Source organism: Arachis hypogaea, chromosome 9, assembly GCF_003086295.3.
Source record: "Arachis hypogaea cultivar Tifrunner chromosome 9, arahy.Tifrunner.gnm2.J5K5, whole genome shotgun sequence".
NCBI classification, from domain to species: Eukaryota; Viridiplantae; Streptophyta; class Magnoliopsida; order Fabales; family Fabaceae; genus Arachis; species Arachis hypogaea.
This window is the reverse complement of record NC_092044.1, coordinates 19,388,125-19,407,815: the sequence shown is the minus strand read 5'-3', so window position 1 is coordinate 19,407,815 and position 19,691 is coordinate 19,388,125. Positions and strand designations below refer to the sequence as shown.

At 35.8% G+C, this 19,691-nt stretch overlaps 1 protein-coding gene across 1 annotated transcript; it reads left to right on the top strand.

The window, feature by feature from the left end:
- The first annotated feature begins 13,984 nt into the window (after positions 1 to 13,984).
- LOC140175077 (uncharacterized mitochondrial protein AtMg00820-like) lies at positions 13,985 to 15,610 on the top strand. Its single transcript, XM_072201988.1, has 2 exons — positions 13,985 to 14,304; positions 15,484 to 15,610. Exons 1-2 carry the CDS (start codon positions 13,985 to 13,987, stop codon positions 15,608 to 15,610), a joined length of 447 nt encoding a protein of 148 aa, XP_072058089.1.
- The last annotated feature ends 4,081 nt before the right edge of the window (positions 15,611 to 19,691 follow it).

Genomic DNA, 19,691 nt, shown 5'->3' with positions numbered 1-19,691 from the left:
TCTTTAAAGTAGATCTAAACATACTTTTTGGTCCGTAAATATTTCTATGGATAAAAAATTTTCTTCTAACTTTTTTTCTCATATTAAGGGAAAGGCCCAGAGAAGAAGGCTATTGCTACTAAGGTAATGGTGGCAGCGATAATCCTCCACCACCGGTTGTCTAAGAGCATAGTTCTACAATTTCAGTTTCTGTACCCAAAATTTTAGTATTTCAATACTTTTAAAAAGTGAAGACATAGGGGACTGAAATTTTAGGGAACAGGGACTGAAACTTTAATAATATTTTATTCTTAAAATACCCTTATCCCACCTCTCACACTTTCTTCTTCTCTCACTCCCTCTTTCAACACACCGTCAATCATCATCATCATCGCCAGCCTCCGTCTGTCACCTTCCCTTCATCACCAACCACCCTGCCGCTGAGAACCAACTCCAGAACTAGAACCAGCGATGCACAGAACTAGCGTGGTGCAGCTCAGGAGTCTGTACCACCATCGAAGAGCCCTAGTGGAAGCCGCTGTCTTGTCGTTGCCGCCAGGACCACCACAACCTTGGGGTTCGTTTGTCACCGATTTTGTTGCCTCATTGTCGCCAGCTCAGTCAAGTAGAAGTAGCCAGCAACTTGCCCAGGTTTGTGCATCATCGTTTCTCTTCTTGCCCTTGCTATTGCTGTTGTTTGCTCGTCGACGTCACCATCTCGCTTCCAGTGGCTGCTCGCCACTATGGTTAGTGATTGTGAGTCCATGTTCCCTCTTTTCCAATATTTTTATTCACAATTGTGATGCGTGAGCATCTTTCCTAACTTTTCCTAGTGAATTTGCATCTAAATTGTTGAGTTTAATAAAGAATTAATTATCTTTTAGCCAATATGGATGCTACTTTGAGTCTTTTGCAATTTTGTTTATTTTAGGTAGAATTCGACTGGATTTGATGGAGTTTCTGCAGCTCAAGAATCAAAAGAGATTTCAGCGAGGATCGACGCGTACGCGTGACTGACGCGTACGCCTGATTTGGAGCTTTCCATGGCAACGCGTGTGCGTGACTGACGCGTACGCGTGATTTGAAGATTTGCTCAGCGACGCGTCCGCGTGACCGACGCGTCCATGTGACTCGCGAAGAAGACCAGCGACGCATCCGTGTGACTGACGCATACGCGTGACATGCGCCACGTGCAGAAAAACGCAGAAACCACTGGGGGTGATTTCTGGGTCCCATTTTAGCACCCAAGTTAGGCGCGGATCCAGTGAAGCCAAGTGGTTCCCACATTACAAGACGCAGAGTAGTTAGTTAATTCTGATTTAAATTCAAATTTGATTTTTAAAATAGGAAATATATTATCTTAATTTTAAATATTAGATTTTAAATTAATTAGGATTAGTTATAAAAAGGGGAGGCTTCTCTTCTATTAGATAGATACCATTAGGGGGATTCCATTAGGAAATTCTATTCCAATTCTATACAAATTTACATTCCATGGGCAACTAAACCTCCACTGTTAAGGTTAGGAGCTCTGTCTATTTGTATGGATTGATTTTATTACTTTTTCTATTTTAATTTATGTTTTGGATTTATATTTAAGAATTGTTTTCGCTCTTTATTTTATGAATTTGGGTGGAACGGAAGTATGACCTTCTTTCTATTTTAGTTTTTGTAAAACTTGGAAAAGCTCTTTACTTGAACAACAGCTTGAAAACAATTTCTCCTAAATTTTAATTATTTGGATTTAATGGGATACGTGACATATAATCCCCTTATTTTTGGGTAATTAGAATTTTTGTGGTATATAAACTGGAATTTGAACTTCACCTTCTAATTGGAATTAATTGACCAAGGAATTGACAGTTAATGAATTTTAGAGGAGACTAGAAAGGTCTAAGAAATTAGGGTCTAGTCACATAGTTTGCCATAAATTAAATACTACATGATTAAAATAGTTAGTAAGAAAAATAAATCCCGAAAAATAGATAACTCTGAGACCTTAACTGTTTCTCTAAAATTTATTCCCAACTTATTTACTGTGTGTCTGTCTTATTTTCAACTTAAACCTTTTGAACATCTCAATATCAAAATCAATTTTTGTTCGTTCAACTAAGCCAATCACTCAACTATAATTGCTTGATCCATCAATCCTCGTGGGATCGACCATTACTCACGTAAGGTATTACTTGGTACGACCCGGTGCACTTGCCGGTTAGTAGTGTGGGTTATAAAATACCGCACCAAGTTTTTGGCGCCGTTGCCGGGGATTGACTGTGATTAACAACTATTAGTTGTTTGATTGCTTAGATTAGGCATTTTATTTTTAATTTTATTAAAATATATTTTTATAAAAAAAATTATTTTACGTGAACCCCCTCCCCCTCCCCTGTTTCGTTTTAAAATTTTTTTCTTTTATTACTTGATTTTCGAAAAAAATTAATTAAATTTTAAATTTTCAAAAAAAAATTAAATAAATAACACCAATATTATTTATTTATTTATTTTTTAATTGCTGAAATTAAGTTTGGTGTCCCCTTGGCTATTGAGTTTAGATCTTTTTTATGCTTTTTCTTCTTTGCTTGCTTGTCAACCACATGGTGCGTTTAATCCTTTTTGGTGTTTTGTGTTGAGGAAAAATAATGGAGAGAGATCACGTGGGTTACTCCTCACACCCAAGTAGTAATTCATATTATGGGGGATGGAGGAATTATCCAAGTTTTGGTTGGCAAAGTCAAAACCAAAGAAACTTCAATGCTCCATGTTCCAACTATCAAGAGCCGCCACCTCCATATTCATACTACGAACCACCATCTCCATATTCGTACCAAGAAGCACCATCTTTATATCCATATCAAGAACCACCACCTCTCTATCCATATCAAGAACCATCCTCTTTTTACACTTATCAAGAACCAGCATCTCCCTCTTATGCATATCAAGAGCCACCATCTCCTTATTCATCTCAAATACCATCAGATCTTGAGCTCTTCTTGAAAGAATGCCTACATGATATAAAGACAAGTGTCAAAAATATAGAGAAACATGTGCAGTCAATTATCAAGTCACAGGAAGAGGAGCAAGCAACTTCCTTCCCAAGAAATATAATGCAAGATCATATGGAAGAAAGTGAGGAAATCAATCAAAGGAGTTTATACTCCAGTGAACTAGAGAACTTTCCATACTCACACATGGAAGAAAAGGAAGATGCAAAAGCAAAAGAGGAAGATGCACCCACAAAGGAGGAAGATGCACAACCTCCCATGCCCTTGGTAAGTAATGAAGAAGAGATTGAATTAGAAGAAAGCTACCAAGAGGAAGAGGTTGAAATTAAGGAAGCTTACAAGGAAGTGGAAGAATTCAAAGAAGAACACAAGAGAGTGGAGCTTGCAAGACCTCTTCCAAAGCCATCACCATCCAATACAACATTCAAGTGGGTAAAATTCCTATCCTTAACCTGTACTTTCCCACTGGAATATGGGCTACTAGAGACGGATGGTCAACTTAGAGCTCTTTGTGGCATTAAGAGCAAGAGAAAGATGGTTAGTGGCAAGAGATGTCAAGCAAGGTTCAATATGGTTGCCTGCACCAAATTAAAGTGCAAGGATTGGTGTAGAGCTCACTTGAATGGGTCTAGAAGGTTATTTGGATGTCTCTGTAAGGATTCAGATTGCTTGCCACCCGGTGGGAACAATGGTGATCCACAAGAAGACGGGTGTAAAAGCAAGGTTTGGGACCCTGGAATTCATTCCCACAATCAACACTCTTGGGACTTTGTCACTTGCTTCAGCTTGTTCAAAGGCGTTATGCGCCTGGTTTGGGATCCCGGTAGCCATTGGAATTATAAACATTGGTGGAGATTCCTGGATCAGTACAAGCACAAGCCACCATGACAAGGAGCTCACCACATGTCCAACTTAAGGACTTTAACTAAAAGTGCTTGGTGGGAGACAACCCACCGTGGTATGATCATTTCTTTTCATTCTTAGTTATTTTTCGTAGTAGAAGTTTTCTTAGTTATTTTATTTTTATTGAGTTCTTACTAATTTTCTGATCATGCAGCTATGTTCTTCCAGGAACCAAACACCTTAAGCTAAAAAAAAAGAGAGAGAGGAGGCACACGACGCACAAGCGTCGTTGACGCGAACACGTCAATCATGTGTGCGTGAAAAATGAAATTTGACAGAAAGTTACGTGGGAGTGGCGTTGGACTCATGCCTTTCGCATAAACGATCCCACACAAATGCGTACCCCACGCGTTCGCGTCGTTTGTGATTTTTTCCATTCACGCGGGCGCATCAACGACGTGAATGCGTGACCTGCCAATTCGACGTAAAAGAGTGTTTGGGCAGAGAGTTGTGCTGCCTTGGGGCAAGAAGTGTGCTTAAAGCACAAATTTGGACACACAGACGCATGATTGACGCGTTCGCGTCAGTTGCACATATGGCCATCCACGCGAGCGCGTGCATGACGCGAACGCGTCGTATGAAAATTGGCTCCCAAGCCATACAAACAGAAAGTCGTGCGGGCACGCGGCTGGCTTTGTGCGAATCACGCAAAACCCAGGTCACGCGATCGCGTGCCTGACGCTGACGCGTCATTATGAAAAATTCGCAACCCACGCGAACGCGTCGCTTGCGCCGCCCAGTTTTCTTTCTCTCTCTCTCTCCCAATCCTAATTCCCTCTTATTCTTTTATCCTTTTTCTTCCCTCATAATATTTGTCTCTTCTATTTTCAGTTCTTATTTGCTTGAGGACAAGCAAACCTTTAAGTTTGGTGTTGACGCTGCGCTTATGGGTTTTCTGGCACAAAAGGGAGGCGAATCATCTTCACAAAGGAGCATAACCTGAAGAATAAAGCGACTGCTAGGATAACTAAGGTGGTTGAGTTCCTTTCATATTTTTATTCCTCCCCTCTTTTTCTATGATATGTTCTGGCTTTTCTGCTATTTTACGCATGATCCTTTATTAGTGAGAATCCTAGGTCTAGTTTAGTCTTCCCTTAAGTGCTTTAATTCTGAAAGATGTCTCATGTATTGGCCACTGAGCTTGAAATCAAAAAAAAATTTAAAAGTGATATATTGCATGAGAAATTGAGTTAATTCTAAGAATAGTCTTATTTACTTAAATGTGGTGGTATTAATAGTAATTTTGAATGCATGATATGAATAGTGCATATTTGAATTTGAATCAAGGGATGTTGATGTATAAGGAACAGGAATTTAGAGAATTATTATGACTTCTATGAAATAAACAAAAATTTAATCCTTGGAGCAAGAAACAACAAAAGAAAATATATATATATATATATATATATTAAATAAATAATAATAATAAAAGCAAGGTCCAAGGCTTTGAGCATCAATGACTAGGGAGGTCAGACATGATTAAAAGCTCAGAGAGTTGTTTCCCTAGTCATATGCTTGTGGTGTGATTGTGTCAAGTAATCCTTGAGACAGAATACTTAGAGTCGAGACCAAGTGCATTTAACAGAGTATGCCAAAGGCTTTGAGCACCACTGTCTGGGAGTAACTGAAAGAAAAATAAGAACTCAAATAGAGTTCCCCAGTTAAGTGTTTGTGGTGTTTTTGTGTCAAGTAACTCTTCAGACAAAACATTTAAAGTCACGACTAGGCTCAAGGTGCAAAGCACAAAAAAATGAATAAATAAATAAATAAATAAATAAATAAATAAATTTTTAAAGTAAATTTTGCTGTGTTCAAGGATTAAACTGAAATATAAAATATCAGAGAATATATAATATTATCCGAATTCTAATTCTGAATGACATTGACATCCTTCTAATTCAAAGGAGAGTGAGATGCCAAACATATTCAGGATTACAGTTATAAACCCCACTATAAAAAGAGACATGAGCTTAATCGAACTCTCATTCTCATGCAAATTCACATCCTAAGCTTATATTAGTTTTGGTTGCTTGAGGACAAGCAACAGTTTAAGTTTGGTGTTGTGATGCGTGAGCATCTTTCCTATCTTTTCCTAGTGAATTTGCATCTAAATTGTTGAGTTTAATAAAGAATTAATTATCTTTTAGCCAATATGGATGCTACTTTGAGTCTTTTGCAATTTTTTTTTTATTTTAGGTAGAATTCGATTGGATTTGATAGAGTTTCTGCAGCTCAAGAATCAAAAGAGATTTCAGCGAGGATCGACGCGTATGCGTGACTGACGCATACGCGTGATTTGAAAGTTTGCTCAGCGACGCATCCGCGTGACCGACGCGTCCGCGTGACTCGCGAAGAAGACCAGCCACGCATCCGCGTGACTAACGCGTACGCGTGACATGCGCCACGTGCAGAAAAACGCAGAAACCGTTGGGGGTGATTTCTGGGCCCCATTTTAGCACCCAAGTTAGGCGCGGATCCAGTGAAGCCAAGTGGTCCCCACATTACAAGACGCAGAGTAGTTAGTTAATTCTGATTTAAATTCAAATTTGATTTTTATAATAGGAAAAGATATTATCTTAATTTTAAATATTAGATTTTAAATTAATTAGGATTAGTTATAAAAATGGGAGGCTTCTCTTCTATTAGGTAGATTCCATTAGGGGGATTCTATTAGGGAATTCTATTCCAATTCTATACAAATTTACATTCCATGGGCAACTAAACCTCCACTATTAAGGTTAGAAGCTCTGTCTATTTGTATGGATTGATTTTATTTCTTTTTCTATTTTAATTTATGTTTTGGATTTATATTTAAGAATTGTTTTCGCTCTTTATTTTATGAATTTGGGTGGAACGGAAGTATGACTCTCTTTCTATTTGAGTTTTTGTAAAACTTGGAAAAGTTCTTTACTTGAACAACAGCTTGAAAATAATTTCTCCTAAATTTTAATTATTTGGATTTAATGGGATACGTGACATATAATCCCCTTATTTTTGGATAATTATAATTTTTGTGGTATATAAACTGGAATTTCAACTTTACCTTCTAATTGGAATTAATTGACTAAGGAATTGGCAGTTAATGAATTTTAGAGGAGTCTAGAAAGGTCTAAGGAATTAGGGTCTAGCCACATATAGTTTGCCATAAATTAAATCCTACATGATTAAAATAGTTAGTAAGAAAAATAAATCCGAAAAAATAGATAACTCTGAAACCTTAACTGTTTCTCTAAAATTTTATTCCCAACTTATTTACTATGTGTCTGTCTTCTTTTCAACTTAAACCTTTTGAACATCTCAATATCAAAATCAATTTTTGTTCGTTTAACTAAGCCAATCACTCAAATATTGTTGCTTGATCCATCAATCCTCGTGGGATCGACCCTTACTCACGTAAGGTATTACTTGGTACGACCCGGTGCACTTGCCGGTTAGTAGTGTGGGTTATAAAATACCGCACCAAATTGCTTGCCTTCTTCTTCACCCAATTAATTAATTTTTTAGTTTGCTATAATTTTAAGGTTTTTGAATTTTTGATAAGCTAATTAATTTTCTATTTTGTTGTTGTTGTAATTGTAATTATAAAGTTGATTTAGGTGTAGTAGTTGTTGTGATTGTTGCTATTGCTATTGCCAGTTTGTTGTGATTATTATTGTTGCTGTTGCTGTTGATTTTTAATGGGCTTCCTCATCGGAGGTGAAGTCGACGCCGAGGTGGGGAGTGGCGCCGGTGAGATGGGGTGATCTGACGAAGAACCACTGGAATTCAAAAATGAGAAAGAGAAAAAGGATAGGAAAGGGGAAAGGGAAAGGGAAAGGGGAACTGGGATTTTATTCTTTGTTTTTATTTTATTTTTCATTTAAAACAATAAGGGTAATTTAGTCATTTTATGAATTTCAGTTTCTACTTTTATCTCAAATCAAACAGGATATTAAAACATAACTTAGTCTTGTACACTTACATCAAACACAATATTGGAATTTATTTCAGTTTCAATCTCCCGGTCTCTTTCTCTCAGTCTCAATCTCTCTTCCAAACGCTACCTAAATTAATAGTTGATTGTATTTAAAAATTAAATTTTACTAAAGTGAGACTCGCGTGATGCACGAAGAGGTAAATTAATTATATTAGATAGAATATTCTAATAAGGCATAGCTATATATAATTCCATATAAATTGTTCAACTAAAATGTAATATAAATTAAAATATAGTTTATTATTTTAAAAATTTGAATTCATTTATTTTTTAAAAAGGCATAGGTATTTTATATTAGAGTTGTATAAAATTACATCTTCATTTGTTGTTTCTATTGTATTTGCTTTAATTGTCATACGCTCATACTTTGTCTTCTCATATGGTATTTTTTAGGCTACAAATAATTAAAAAAATTAAAAAAAAGAATGAGAATAAAAAATATCAAAAATATAAATTAGTTTTATAATCATGATATATTTAAATATATCTAGTAAGGAGATGTGTCAAATTTAAACTTACTTGAGTTTAGAAACATGAATAAGAACAAAAAAAATAAAAAATATAAATATAAAATTATGAATTAATTTTATAATCATGATATATTTAAATATATTTAGTAAAAAATGTGACAAATTTAAACTTACTTGAAGGAGTTTTCGCTAATTGGTAGGAGAAATTAAGAAATAAAGAATAGTAAAGTCTTATATGGCATGCATAAATAGACCAAATAATATAGTAGTAAGAGTATAAACATGTATAAGTTGTAGAATTTTAATATTTGTAATTCAAAATTTTTATAATTATTGTTATTATGATATTTTTTATCTATATTTATTGTATTTAATTAGTACTTTATGTTTTAATTGAATAATAATAGATAAGATTTTTTTAATTTTTTAAAAATCTTTTACTAAAAGATGATTGGTTGATTTTTGTTGGCTGATATTTATAGTGGGGCTAATATTGCAACAATAAAAAAGATTTATTTGTGATTTCATTTAACTTGAAAAAATACATATGATATAGAATTAAGGGAGGTCCTATAAAATGTCTTGAATTAAAGTCGAATATAGGTTTAGTGTGACCAGAATGAGGATGTTTATATGGATGATTGGTGTTGAATTTTTAAGTTCCCTTCTTATATGGAGAAAACATCTAAATGTTGATATCCAGGCCTATAATGAGTTGAAGTGACTGAGGTGAATTAGGGTTGAGTGAAAAAGATCTCATTTGCAAGAAGAATACCAAATACTAGAGAGAAGAGAAGAGAGAAAGTTATTTTCGTATATATACGAAGCTGTCTTTATAAATTAGTTGTTGCAAATTTGTTGACCGTTGGATCGAGCTCAAATTTGGATAGTGTGTTTCGGACACATGGTTTTTCATTTTCACCATTCGGATATTTAATTTGATGTCTGCAGTTGGAGATATTGGCCACGTACTGCAGCTCTCTTCTTATTCTTGTTTTGTAAGCTTTGATGCTTGGGTTGTTTGACTTGTCGTATGTACGTTTTGTGCAATAATTTGTGACTCTCTTGTACTCTATTTTTTTTATCATAGTGAAGTCATTTCTTAGTCTTGGTAACTTATAATTTTTACTTCTCACATTGAGGAGATTTTCTACATTAAAAATCTTGGTGTGTTAGTTTGTCTCTAATTTATGGTTATGTGATTTTTTTGCTGCTATTGGGTATTATTATGTTGCTGTTATTACTTGTTGTGAGTAGATATTGTTGTTCTTCTTATTCTTGCAAGTAGAAAAATGTGTGTTTTATTCCTATCATTTGGTATCAAAGCTTAGTTTTGGGCATTTAGTTATAACTTGCTGGAAAGATGGAGGCAAATAATTCTACTAGGATGATATGTTTGAATGATACTAATTACCATCTATGAAAGAGCAAAATGAATGATTTGTTATTTGTCAAAAATCTACATTTACCTATATTTTCTAAACAGAAACCAAAATCTAAAATAGATGAAGAATGAGAGTTTGAAGATCTATAAGAAGATCTTATTTGTTATTTCAGAAGATCTTCTATTAGGACTATTTTGAGTTTGGCTACAGGTCTTAATTTAGAGATAGAGCAGATGGATGTAAAAACTGCTTTGCTTCATGGTGATCTTAAAAATGAAATTTATATAGAACAACTTGAAGGTTTCATGGTAAAAGGCAAAGAGGATCATGTTCGCAAACTGAAGAAGAGCTTGTATGGCTTGAAGCAAGCTCCGAGATAATGGTACAAAAAGTTCAAGTCTGTTATGACAGAACAAGGATACAAGAAGACTATTTCTAATCATTGTGTATTTTGTTAAACAGTTTGCTAGTAATGATTTTATTATCCATTTGCTATATGTTGATGATGTGCTTATTGTTGGTTAAAATTCTTCTAGGATTAATATGTTAAATAAACAACTAGTAATGTTATTTGCAATGAATGACCTTAAGCCACAAAGGAGATTCTTAGTATAAGAATCGAGCGTGATAGAAAAAAGAAGAAATTTTGGTTGTCACAAGAAAAATACATAGAGACAATATTGCATAGGTTCCAAATGAAAAAAAAACAAAGGCTGTTAGTACTCCTCTTTCTTCACACTTTAAATTGAGTTGCAAGCATAGTTCATCAAGTGATGAAGAGAAGAAAGACATAGAAAAAGTTTCATATGCATCAGCCGTGGGTAGTTTAATGCATGTTATGGTGTGCACAAGACCGGATATAGCTTGTGTTGTTGGTTGTGTTGGTCATTTTGTTTCAAACCCAAGAAGAGAGCATTAAAATACTATAAAATGGATAATGAGATATCTTCGTGGTACTTCTAGCATGAGGTTGTATTATGGAAGTGAGAAGCCGTTTCTAATTGGTTATACTAACTCAGAGATGACAAGAGATATTTGATTCTAGAAGGTCTATTTCAGACTTCTTGATCAACTTTGTAGGTGGAGTTGTGTCTTGGCAATCTAGATTGAAAAAATGTGTTGCTTTGTCTACTACTGAGGTCGAGTTTACTATCAATACTGAAGCGTGCAAGGAGATGCTTTGGATGAAGAAATTCTTGAAAGAACTCAGGTTTACTCAAAAGAGCTATGAGTTATTTTGTGATAGTCAAAGTGCTATACATCTTGGTAAAAATTTTACTTTTCATTCTCGATCGAAACATATTGATGTAAGTGATGAGCGGATAATTTATACGCTTTTTGGCATTGTTTTTAGGTAGTTTTTAGTAAGTTCAAGCTACTTTTAGGGATGTTTTCATTAGTTTTTATGTTAAATTCACATTTCTGGACTTTACTATGAGTTTTTGTGTTTTTCTGTAATTTCAGGTAATTTCTGGCTGAAATTGAGGGACTTGAGCAAAACTCTGAAAAAGGCTGACAAAAGGACCGCTGATGCTGTTGGAATCTGACCTCCCTGCACTCGAAATAGATTTTCTGGAGCTACAGAACTTCAAATGGCGCGCTCTCAACGGCGTTGGAAAGTAGACATCTAGAGCTTTCCAGCAATATATAATAGTCCATACTTTATTCGGGAATTGACGATGTAACTTGGCGTTGAACGCCAAGTACACGCTGCTGTCTGGAGTTAAACGCCAGAAACACGTCACGACCCGGAGTTGAACGCCCAAAACACGTTATAACTCAGCGTTCAACTCCAATAAAAGCCTCAGCTCGTGGATAGATAAAGCTCAGCCCAAGCATACACCAAGTGGGCCCCGGAAGTGGATTTATGCATCAATTACTTACTCATGTAAACCCTAGTAGCTAGTTTAGTATAAATATGGTTTACATGAGTAAGTAATTGATGCATAAATCCACTTCCGGGGCCCACTTGGTGTATGCTTGGGCTGAGCTTGATTTATCCACAAGCTGAGGCTTTTATTGGAGTTGAACGTCGAGTTATAACGTGTTTTGGGCGTTCAACTCCGGGTCGTGACGTGTTTCTGGCGTTTAACTCCAGATAGCAGCGTGTACTTGGTGTTCAACGCCAAGTTACGTCGTCAATTCCCGAATAAAGTATAAACTATTATATATTGCTGGAAAGCTCTGGATGTCTACTTTCCAAAGCCGTTAAGAGAGCGCCATTTGGAGTTCTGTAGCTCCAGAAAATCCATTTCGAGTGCAGGGAGGTCAGATTCCAACAACATCAGCAGTCCTTTTGTCAGCCTTTTTCAGAGTTTTGCTCAAGTCCCTCAATTTCAGTCAGAAATTACCTGAAATTACAGAAAAACACACAAACTCATAGTAAAGTCCAGAAATGTGAATTTAACATAAAAACTAATGAAAACATCCCTAAAAGTAGCTTGAACTTACTAAAAACTACCTAAAAATAATGCCAAAAAGCGTATAAATTATCCGCTCATCAGGCAATCAAGGTGGATTAACTTCAAAGGATCCAAATTAATTTGGATACCTAAGGTTGATTGAAATCTTATGAAGATTTGCCTAGCATCCAAGAAAAAAGAAAGATATGTGGTACTTGGATAGTGGGTGTTCTAGGCACATGATTGGAAGGTCAACATTCTTCATCAAATTAAACAAGTATGATGGAGGTTGTGACCTTTGGAGATGATGAAAAAGGTAAAATTGTGCATATTGAAAAAGTAGGTAACAATCACTCTACTTTCATTGATGATGTCTTTTTGGTTAATGGTTTAAGGCATAATCTTTTGAGCATAAGTCAATTGTGTGATTTGAGTTATTTGGTGACTTTTAAAAGATTGGAATGTTGTGTTGTAAATGAAAAAGACCAATGATGTATTGTTTATAGCTAAGCGTTGTGATAATGTGTATGGACTTACACTTGATGAACTAAAGGATCAAAATGTAGCTTATTTTCACTCAAAAAAATCTAAAAAATGGCTATAGCACAAGAGATTGGGTCATGCTAGTATGTTTCAAATAAACAAGCTTGTCAAGAAAGGATTAGTAAGAGGTCTTCCTTTGATAAAATTTGACAAAGACACCACTTGTGATGCTTGTCAAATGGAAAAACAAACAAAGAGTTCATTTAAATCAAAGGAAGGCATCTCAACTAAAAGACCGCTTGAATTGCTATATATTGATTTATTTGGTCTAACAAGAACAAAGTTTAGATGGTAAATGTTATGGTTTGGTAATTGTGGATGACTACAATAGGTTTTATTTCTTGCACACAAAAATGAAGCCTTTTCAGCTTTTGAGATTTTTAGCAAGAAAATTCAAAATGAAAAGGATTTAAAGATTGCATCAATAAGAAGTGATCATGGAATTGAATTTGAAAACTATTTATTTGAATTCTTTTGTGTGAAATTTGGAATATCACACAATTTCTCTTGTTCAAGAACACCACAACAAAATGGTGTTGTTGAAAGAAGAAACAGAAGCATTCAAGAAATGACAAGAGCCATGCTTTGTGAAAGTAATGTTCCAAAATTTCTTTGGCTGGAAGCTGTTAACATAGCTTGCCATATTTTAAACAGAACAATCATAAGAAAATTTTTGAAGAAAACTACTTATGAAGTTTTGAAAGGTCAACCACCAAACTTGAACTATTTACATATCTTTGGATGCAAATATTTTGTCTTAAATAATAAAGAAAACTTGGGTAAATTTGATCCAAAGACAGATGAATGTATATTTGTAGGATATTTCACAACTAGCAAAGCCTATAGAGTTTATCATCAAGATGCTAGAATAATAGAGGAGTCTATACATGTTACTTTTTGTGACACTAACTTGATTCAAAGTATTTTAGAAGATTGTGATGTAGGAAATCAAGTTCAGGACAAATATGGAGAATCTCAAAATCAAGAGAAAGAAAATTCTGAACAAAATAAATCAGAAACTGGAACTGCAGAAAATTCTGCAGGAGACAATTCTATTTTGTCTCATGAATCTGGTGAAGATTCTGAAACCACCAGATCGTTGAATCTTTTAGTGACCAAATCTACTTCTAAGTCTACAAGACCTCGTGAATGGAGATTCTAAAAGAACTATCCACAGGAGTTTGTCATTGGAGATGTCTCACAAGGTGTCAAAACTCGTTCTTCTACTAGAAAAGTAAATGAAGAAACAAACATTGCTTTTTTCTCTCAAATGGAGCCTTAAAACATCAAGGAAGATTTTGATGACCCATCTTGGGTAAAGACCATGGAGGAAGAGCTTCATGAGTTTGAAAAGAACCAAGTTTGGACATTAGTTCCAAAGCCAAGTGACAAGAAAGTAACAGGCACCAAGTGGATATTTCGGAACAAGCTAGGAGAGAATGATAGCGTTGCTAGAAACAAAGCAAGACTCGTGGCACAAGCATATAACCAAGAGGAAGGGATAGACTTTGATGAATCATTTGCACCAGTTGCCCGAACGGAAGCCATAAGACTTCTTCCAGCCTATGCTGCTCATTGTGATTTTAAATTATATCAAATGGATGTGAAATGTGCTTTTCTAAATGGTGTAATAGATAGAGAAGTGTATGTGACACAGCCACCTGGTTTTGAAAATGAGAAATTTCCTAATCATGTTTTCAAACTCTCAAAAGCTCTCTATGGGGTTGAGACAAGCACCTAGGGCTTGGTATGAAAGACTTATCTCTTTTCTTTTGAAAAATAGTTTTCAAAAAGGCACCACAGACACTACTCTATTTATTAAGAATTCTAATGATTTTTTCATTCTAGTCCAAATTTATGTTGATGACATTATTTTTGGATTAGCTAATGAGACCCTTTGTACTAAATTTGGAAAGCTCATGACAAGCGAATTTGACATGAGTATGATGGGTGAACTTAACTTTTTCCTTGGGCTATAAATTAAGCAAACTGAAAATGGTATTTTTATTCATCAAGAAAAGTATACCAAGGAACTAGTTAAGAAATTTGGTATGGAAAATGCCAAACCCATGGGAACTCCCATGCACCCTAACTCTAAATTAGAAAAGGGAGAAACTGAGAAAGATGTTGATGAGACTAGGTACAGAGGAATGATTGAATCTCTTATGTACCTAACTTCTTCTAGACCTGACACTGTGCAAAATATTAAAATGTGTTCAAGATTCCAATCAAAACTAAAAGAATCACATCTTTCAGCAGTTAAAAGAATCATTAGATATGTTCATGGTACATCCAATTTTGGTTTATGGTGCCCTAAAATTGATGAGTTTTCTGCACTTGGTTATTGTGATGTAGATTTTACTGGAGATAGAGTGGATAGAAGGGGCACATCAGGCATATGTTGTTTCCTTGGAAAGTCTCTAAATGTATGGTCAAGTTAGAAGCAGTCCATAGTGGCGTTGTCCACTACATAGGCTGAGTATATTTCTACTTCTTCATGTTGTTCTCAGCTTATTTGGTTGAAAACATAACTTGCTGATTATAATTTAAATGCTGAAAATATTTTCTTGTTATGTGATAACATGAGCGCCATCAATATTTCCAAAAATCCAGTTTTGTACTCTAGAACTAAACATATTGAGGTGAGATTTCACCCAATAAGAGAACATGTTCAAAAAGAGAATATTAGCATTCAATTTGTTAAATCACAAGATCAATTTGTAGATAACCTCTAGCTGAAGACAGATTTTGCAAGCTTAGAACTAATCTAGGGATTTTAAGTCATGATTCACTGTTTGCGCATTGCTGATGTGTTTGTTGAAGTTTTTGTCTCTCGGGTTGGGATGAGACAATTCTGGGTGAAATGAAGAACCATCTTTCTAAACTTCATCTTCTGGGATCTAATGCATGTGCTAAATCATCTGGGATAACCCTTAAATTCAGAATTTGAGTAATCCAATATATTTTTTTAAACTCAACAACCCCTGGGTCCAAATGAGTGTTACATTGTCCACATGTTAATTTTATTTTGTCTTTTAGTAAAAAGGTTTAAATTTTAAATTAATTTATTTTTTAATGAAAGAAAATCATATTTTTGTGATGTCAAGTCTTTTCAAAGTCTAGTCATAGGTGATGCAGTTGTATGGTTTCAAAAAATCTTCTTTTGTGTGGCAGTTACCAAACCTCTCTCCTCATAAAGCCTTCCACTAACCCCACGTTTCTTCCTCACTACCATTAGTGCTCCTCTTCTTTCGAAACCAGGGTTCAACCAAATGTGAAAGAAAACTATTCTTCAAAAGCCTCCTTGTGAAAAGGTTCTCAAGCTCCCAGCAAAAATGAAACCCTCTACACGCTCTCAAGACCACACCTTTACACCTTCTCCTTCTCCACCTACATCTCCTCCTCGAACAGATTGCATGACTCAAACAAAGAATCCTTCGAGGTCTCCTTCCTCCTTCAAGCCAACCGCTCCATCCAGCGCTCCTTCCAACCCTAGCACTTCAAAAGGGAAGCGTCCCGCTGCTGAGGAACCAGTGCCTGAACCTACCAGACCTAAACCTAGGTCTGCTCCTTCTCGTCCTCAAAGAGGTAAATCTGGCATTTCTCTCAAAACTGTTAAAGAGCCTTCCATTGACCCTTTTGCACACAAATCACACTTCATGACCTCCCACTCAAATTACAATCCTCATCGTTTTTGATCTGCCATGAATAATGATTTCTATGAGGGTGTTATTGCTCACCGTACCTTATGCCCCACCATTCTGGTTGATTTACCAAATCTGAAAAAGAAAGGTTTTGCATTTGCTGAAAATCTTGAATTTCTTAACTGGAACCATATTTTTAAAATAAAAAAACCACTTTATCCAGTTTTAGTCAAGGAATTTTATGCAAATATGACTTATCAAGAGAGCAGTGTTCATTCCTATGTAAAAGGTCGTGACATAGTACTGAACAATGAAACTGTTCCAAGAGTTACCTGAAACGCTGAGGTCGGTCTTGAACGGGATGTCCAAGTCCAGTCTGGTTGACAGCGTCCAACTTGTTTATGTCGAGGTACCGCCTGCTTTGGTTCCTCGTGAGGAGGTTGGTGGTGGTACCTAGGGACTCCAGTGTATTTATAGTAGAATAGATGACCTCCCTTAGGGAGAGGATCTTTATTTTATCTGATATCTTCTGGTAGAATCTTATCTTTGCGCAATTGCCTTTTGGGAGGCGGTGACTTCGTCGTATTGGGCCTTTATCAGGCCTGTTTGTGGATATCCGACCTCTTTAGAGAGGTCGGATAGTGGGAGCGTGGCCTACCTTTATAGGTCGGCCCTTTGTTCTCATTAACCCTAAACCGGGTTCTTGGGTCAGGATATGAATAGAAACCATCAGTGATTAATTGAAAAACACTGATGTTGGTGCTTGCACATACACCTCGGGTAAATGGGATGAAAGGGTAGGTCTCTCTTACAATGATGCTCTGGCCTATGTATGTGAACACATTTCTTTGATTGATGGAATCATTCCAACTCACAAAGCCCTGGGTTACACAAATGCTTAGTTGCACCGCATAGTGAACTATATCATCTTTCTTCAGAGTGCCTCACATCAAAGGGTGTCTAACACTGATACTTTAGTTTTGTATGCTATTCTCACAAAAACAGAAATCTCTTTTGCATATTTAATGGTAAGGTATATGTTTGATAGCGTTAGAAGATAGAAGGATAAAGCTCTTCCTTATGGCATGTTCTTAACCTATATTTTTGAATATTTTGGTGTTGACTTGTCAAATGAGACATATGAAAATAGACACTCATATCTAAAAGGAGATGGTTCAGTGAAACAGCAGAAAAAGGGGACCAACTCGAACTGAAAGGGTGGTTCTTGATGATGATGACTATGAACCAGAAGAATCCCCTCCTCCATCTGCCTCGAGTACTTCAGCCTCCATTGGACACAAAACTATTCTGTATGAAGTTGTTAAAGATGTGGTACAAAAGTTTGTTTCTCAGTCAAACCATATGATTGCTATGAGTAAAGAGCAAAGGAAACTAGCCACCAAGCATGAAAACTTCCTCAGGAAACCCAGAGATAGAGTGGCAGTATTCTTGAAATTCATTGATAATCTCCAAGAGGATGACAATGCTGCCACCGATCCTGAAGAAGATGCTGGTTCTGAAGAGGATGGTTTGGATGCCTGAAATTGTCTCATAATGCTGCCGCCCTGTGTTTACTTTTGTCTCATAAAAACTGTTGTTGTTTACTTTGGGACTTCTCTGTGTTTTGTTTCAAATGACTGTAAATTGTTAAACCATTGTTACCTTTCATTTCAGCTGTTCAGATGTTTGAACTTTACTCTAACATTTTGTTGTAGGTTTGACATTTGGTTTAATTTCCTTCCTTAGCTTGATGACAAAAGGAGGAGGAGTAGTAATAGTAGCAGATGTAGCAGATTGCATGTGTTATGTTGTGTGCTATGTGTAAGGTGTATATGTTGCATGTATCTCTGTTTTGGATGTTTGTTGCTCTATTTTGTTCAGATTTTGCCCTATTTTATTTGGTATTGGGCAGGATTTTTAGTTGATGGTTGTATATAATTCATTAGTTAAGTTGAATTGAGTGTAGTATATCATTGTGTTCTCTATAAGAATATGTAAACAGGAAAGAAGAGAAGAGCACAAATCTAGGGGGAACAACTCTTAAAAAGAAAAGGGAGAGCAACACAAAAGCAAGTGACATCACTTAAAGGGAGTTCCTTAACCTTATTCAAAATCAATCCCTTTAATCAATGTTATAATTATGTTTGTCATCAAGGGGGATATTGTTGAGTTATGTATATAACTAATTTTAATTTGACGATGACAAACATTATTTTATTGGGATAAACACCCAATTAGTTTTGATGGTCTTATTTAGTGTTGTAGGCAAAAAATAAACATAGCAGCAGCCCAAAATAGAACAAAGAAACAGAATCTGCTATTGTGGGTAATATTTACAAACGAAGCCCAAATGAGAAGTAACAAAGAAATCACATGGACTGAGAGGTAAGTGAAGAGAATCCAAGCCATAGGTACATCACTCAAGCTGAAGCCTTCCAAAGCACTTCACAAGTGTGCTTTGTGTAAGAACCGCAAATTAATTAACCGATTAATTAACGTTAAATAATAATAATTTAATTTCCCGAATTAGGTTCAAAATTTTAGAATATTAATTAAAAAATTTAATTATGATTTTTAGACTCAGTAGATTTTTCTGAGTTGGAAAATGTACTTTTTGCGAAAAACCGCGTAAGACTGTGAACTGGCGAATAAACCAATTGAACTGGTTAAAGTATGTCCAATACTGTGTAAGAGCAGTAAAAACAGAAGAAAAACTTAGGAAAATAATTAAATTTAAAAACTGGATACTAATTTTAAAGGTTTTGCCCGAAATTGGGACAAACGGGCCAAAAACGCTAACAGGTTGGACCGGACCCAAGTTGGGCCCAAGCCCAACATATATATATATAAGTGAAGGCCATTTCAGCCACTTTACCCTTCATAAGTCACAACAGCAGCTGCATGAGAGGTGAGAGAAGAGAGCTAAAACAGAGTGTTACTATTCATCCTCTACTTCCGGTGGCCATAACTTGAGCTACAGTTTTCCGATTTACGTGCTATCAGCAGCTACGTGAAGCTCTTGTTGCGCCCGTCACTTCTAGCTAAGTCTTGTAGTAAGCTTCTCGAAGTTCTTTGCCCATTTTACTGCCTTAAGAATTCCGAGTTTTAGATTTTGTATTGAGTGAAATTTTGTGATTTTAGGTGTTTAGGTGCACTCTAGCACCTGATTACTATTGGGTTTTGACCCAATTCACATTTGGTGAGGTGAGCATACTTGATCTATTGTGGTTTTGTGTATATATGAAACCCTAGGTTTGATTTATGGTATTTTTTGTAATGTCTAGCTTGAATTGCTATTGTGTGGAGTGTATTGGTGACTTAAATTGCTTGAAAGTGGACTTGGTGGCTGGACTTGTTGACCTTGGTTGAGGATTTGGTGTTTTGTGC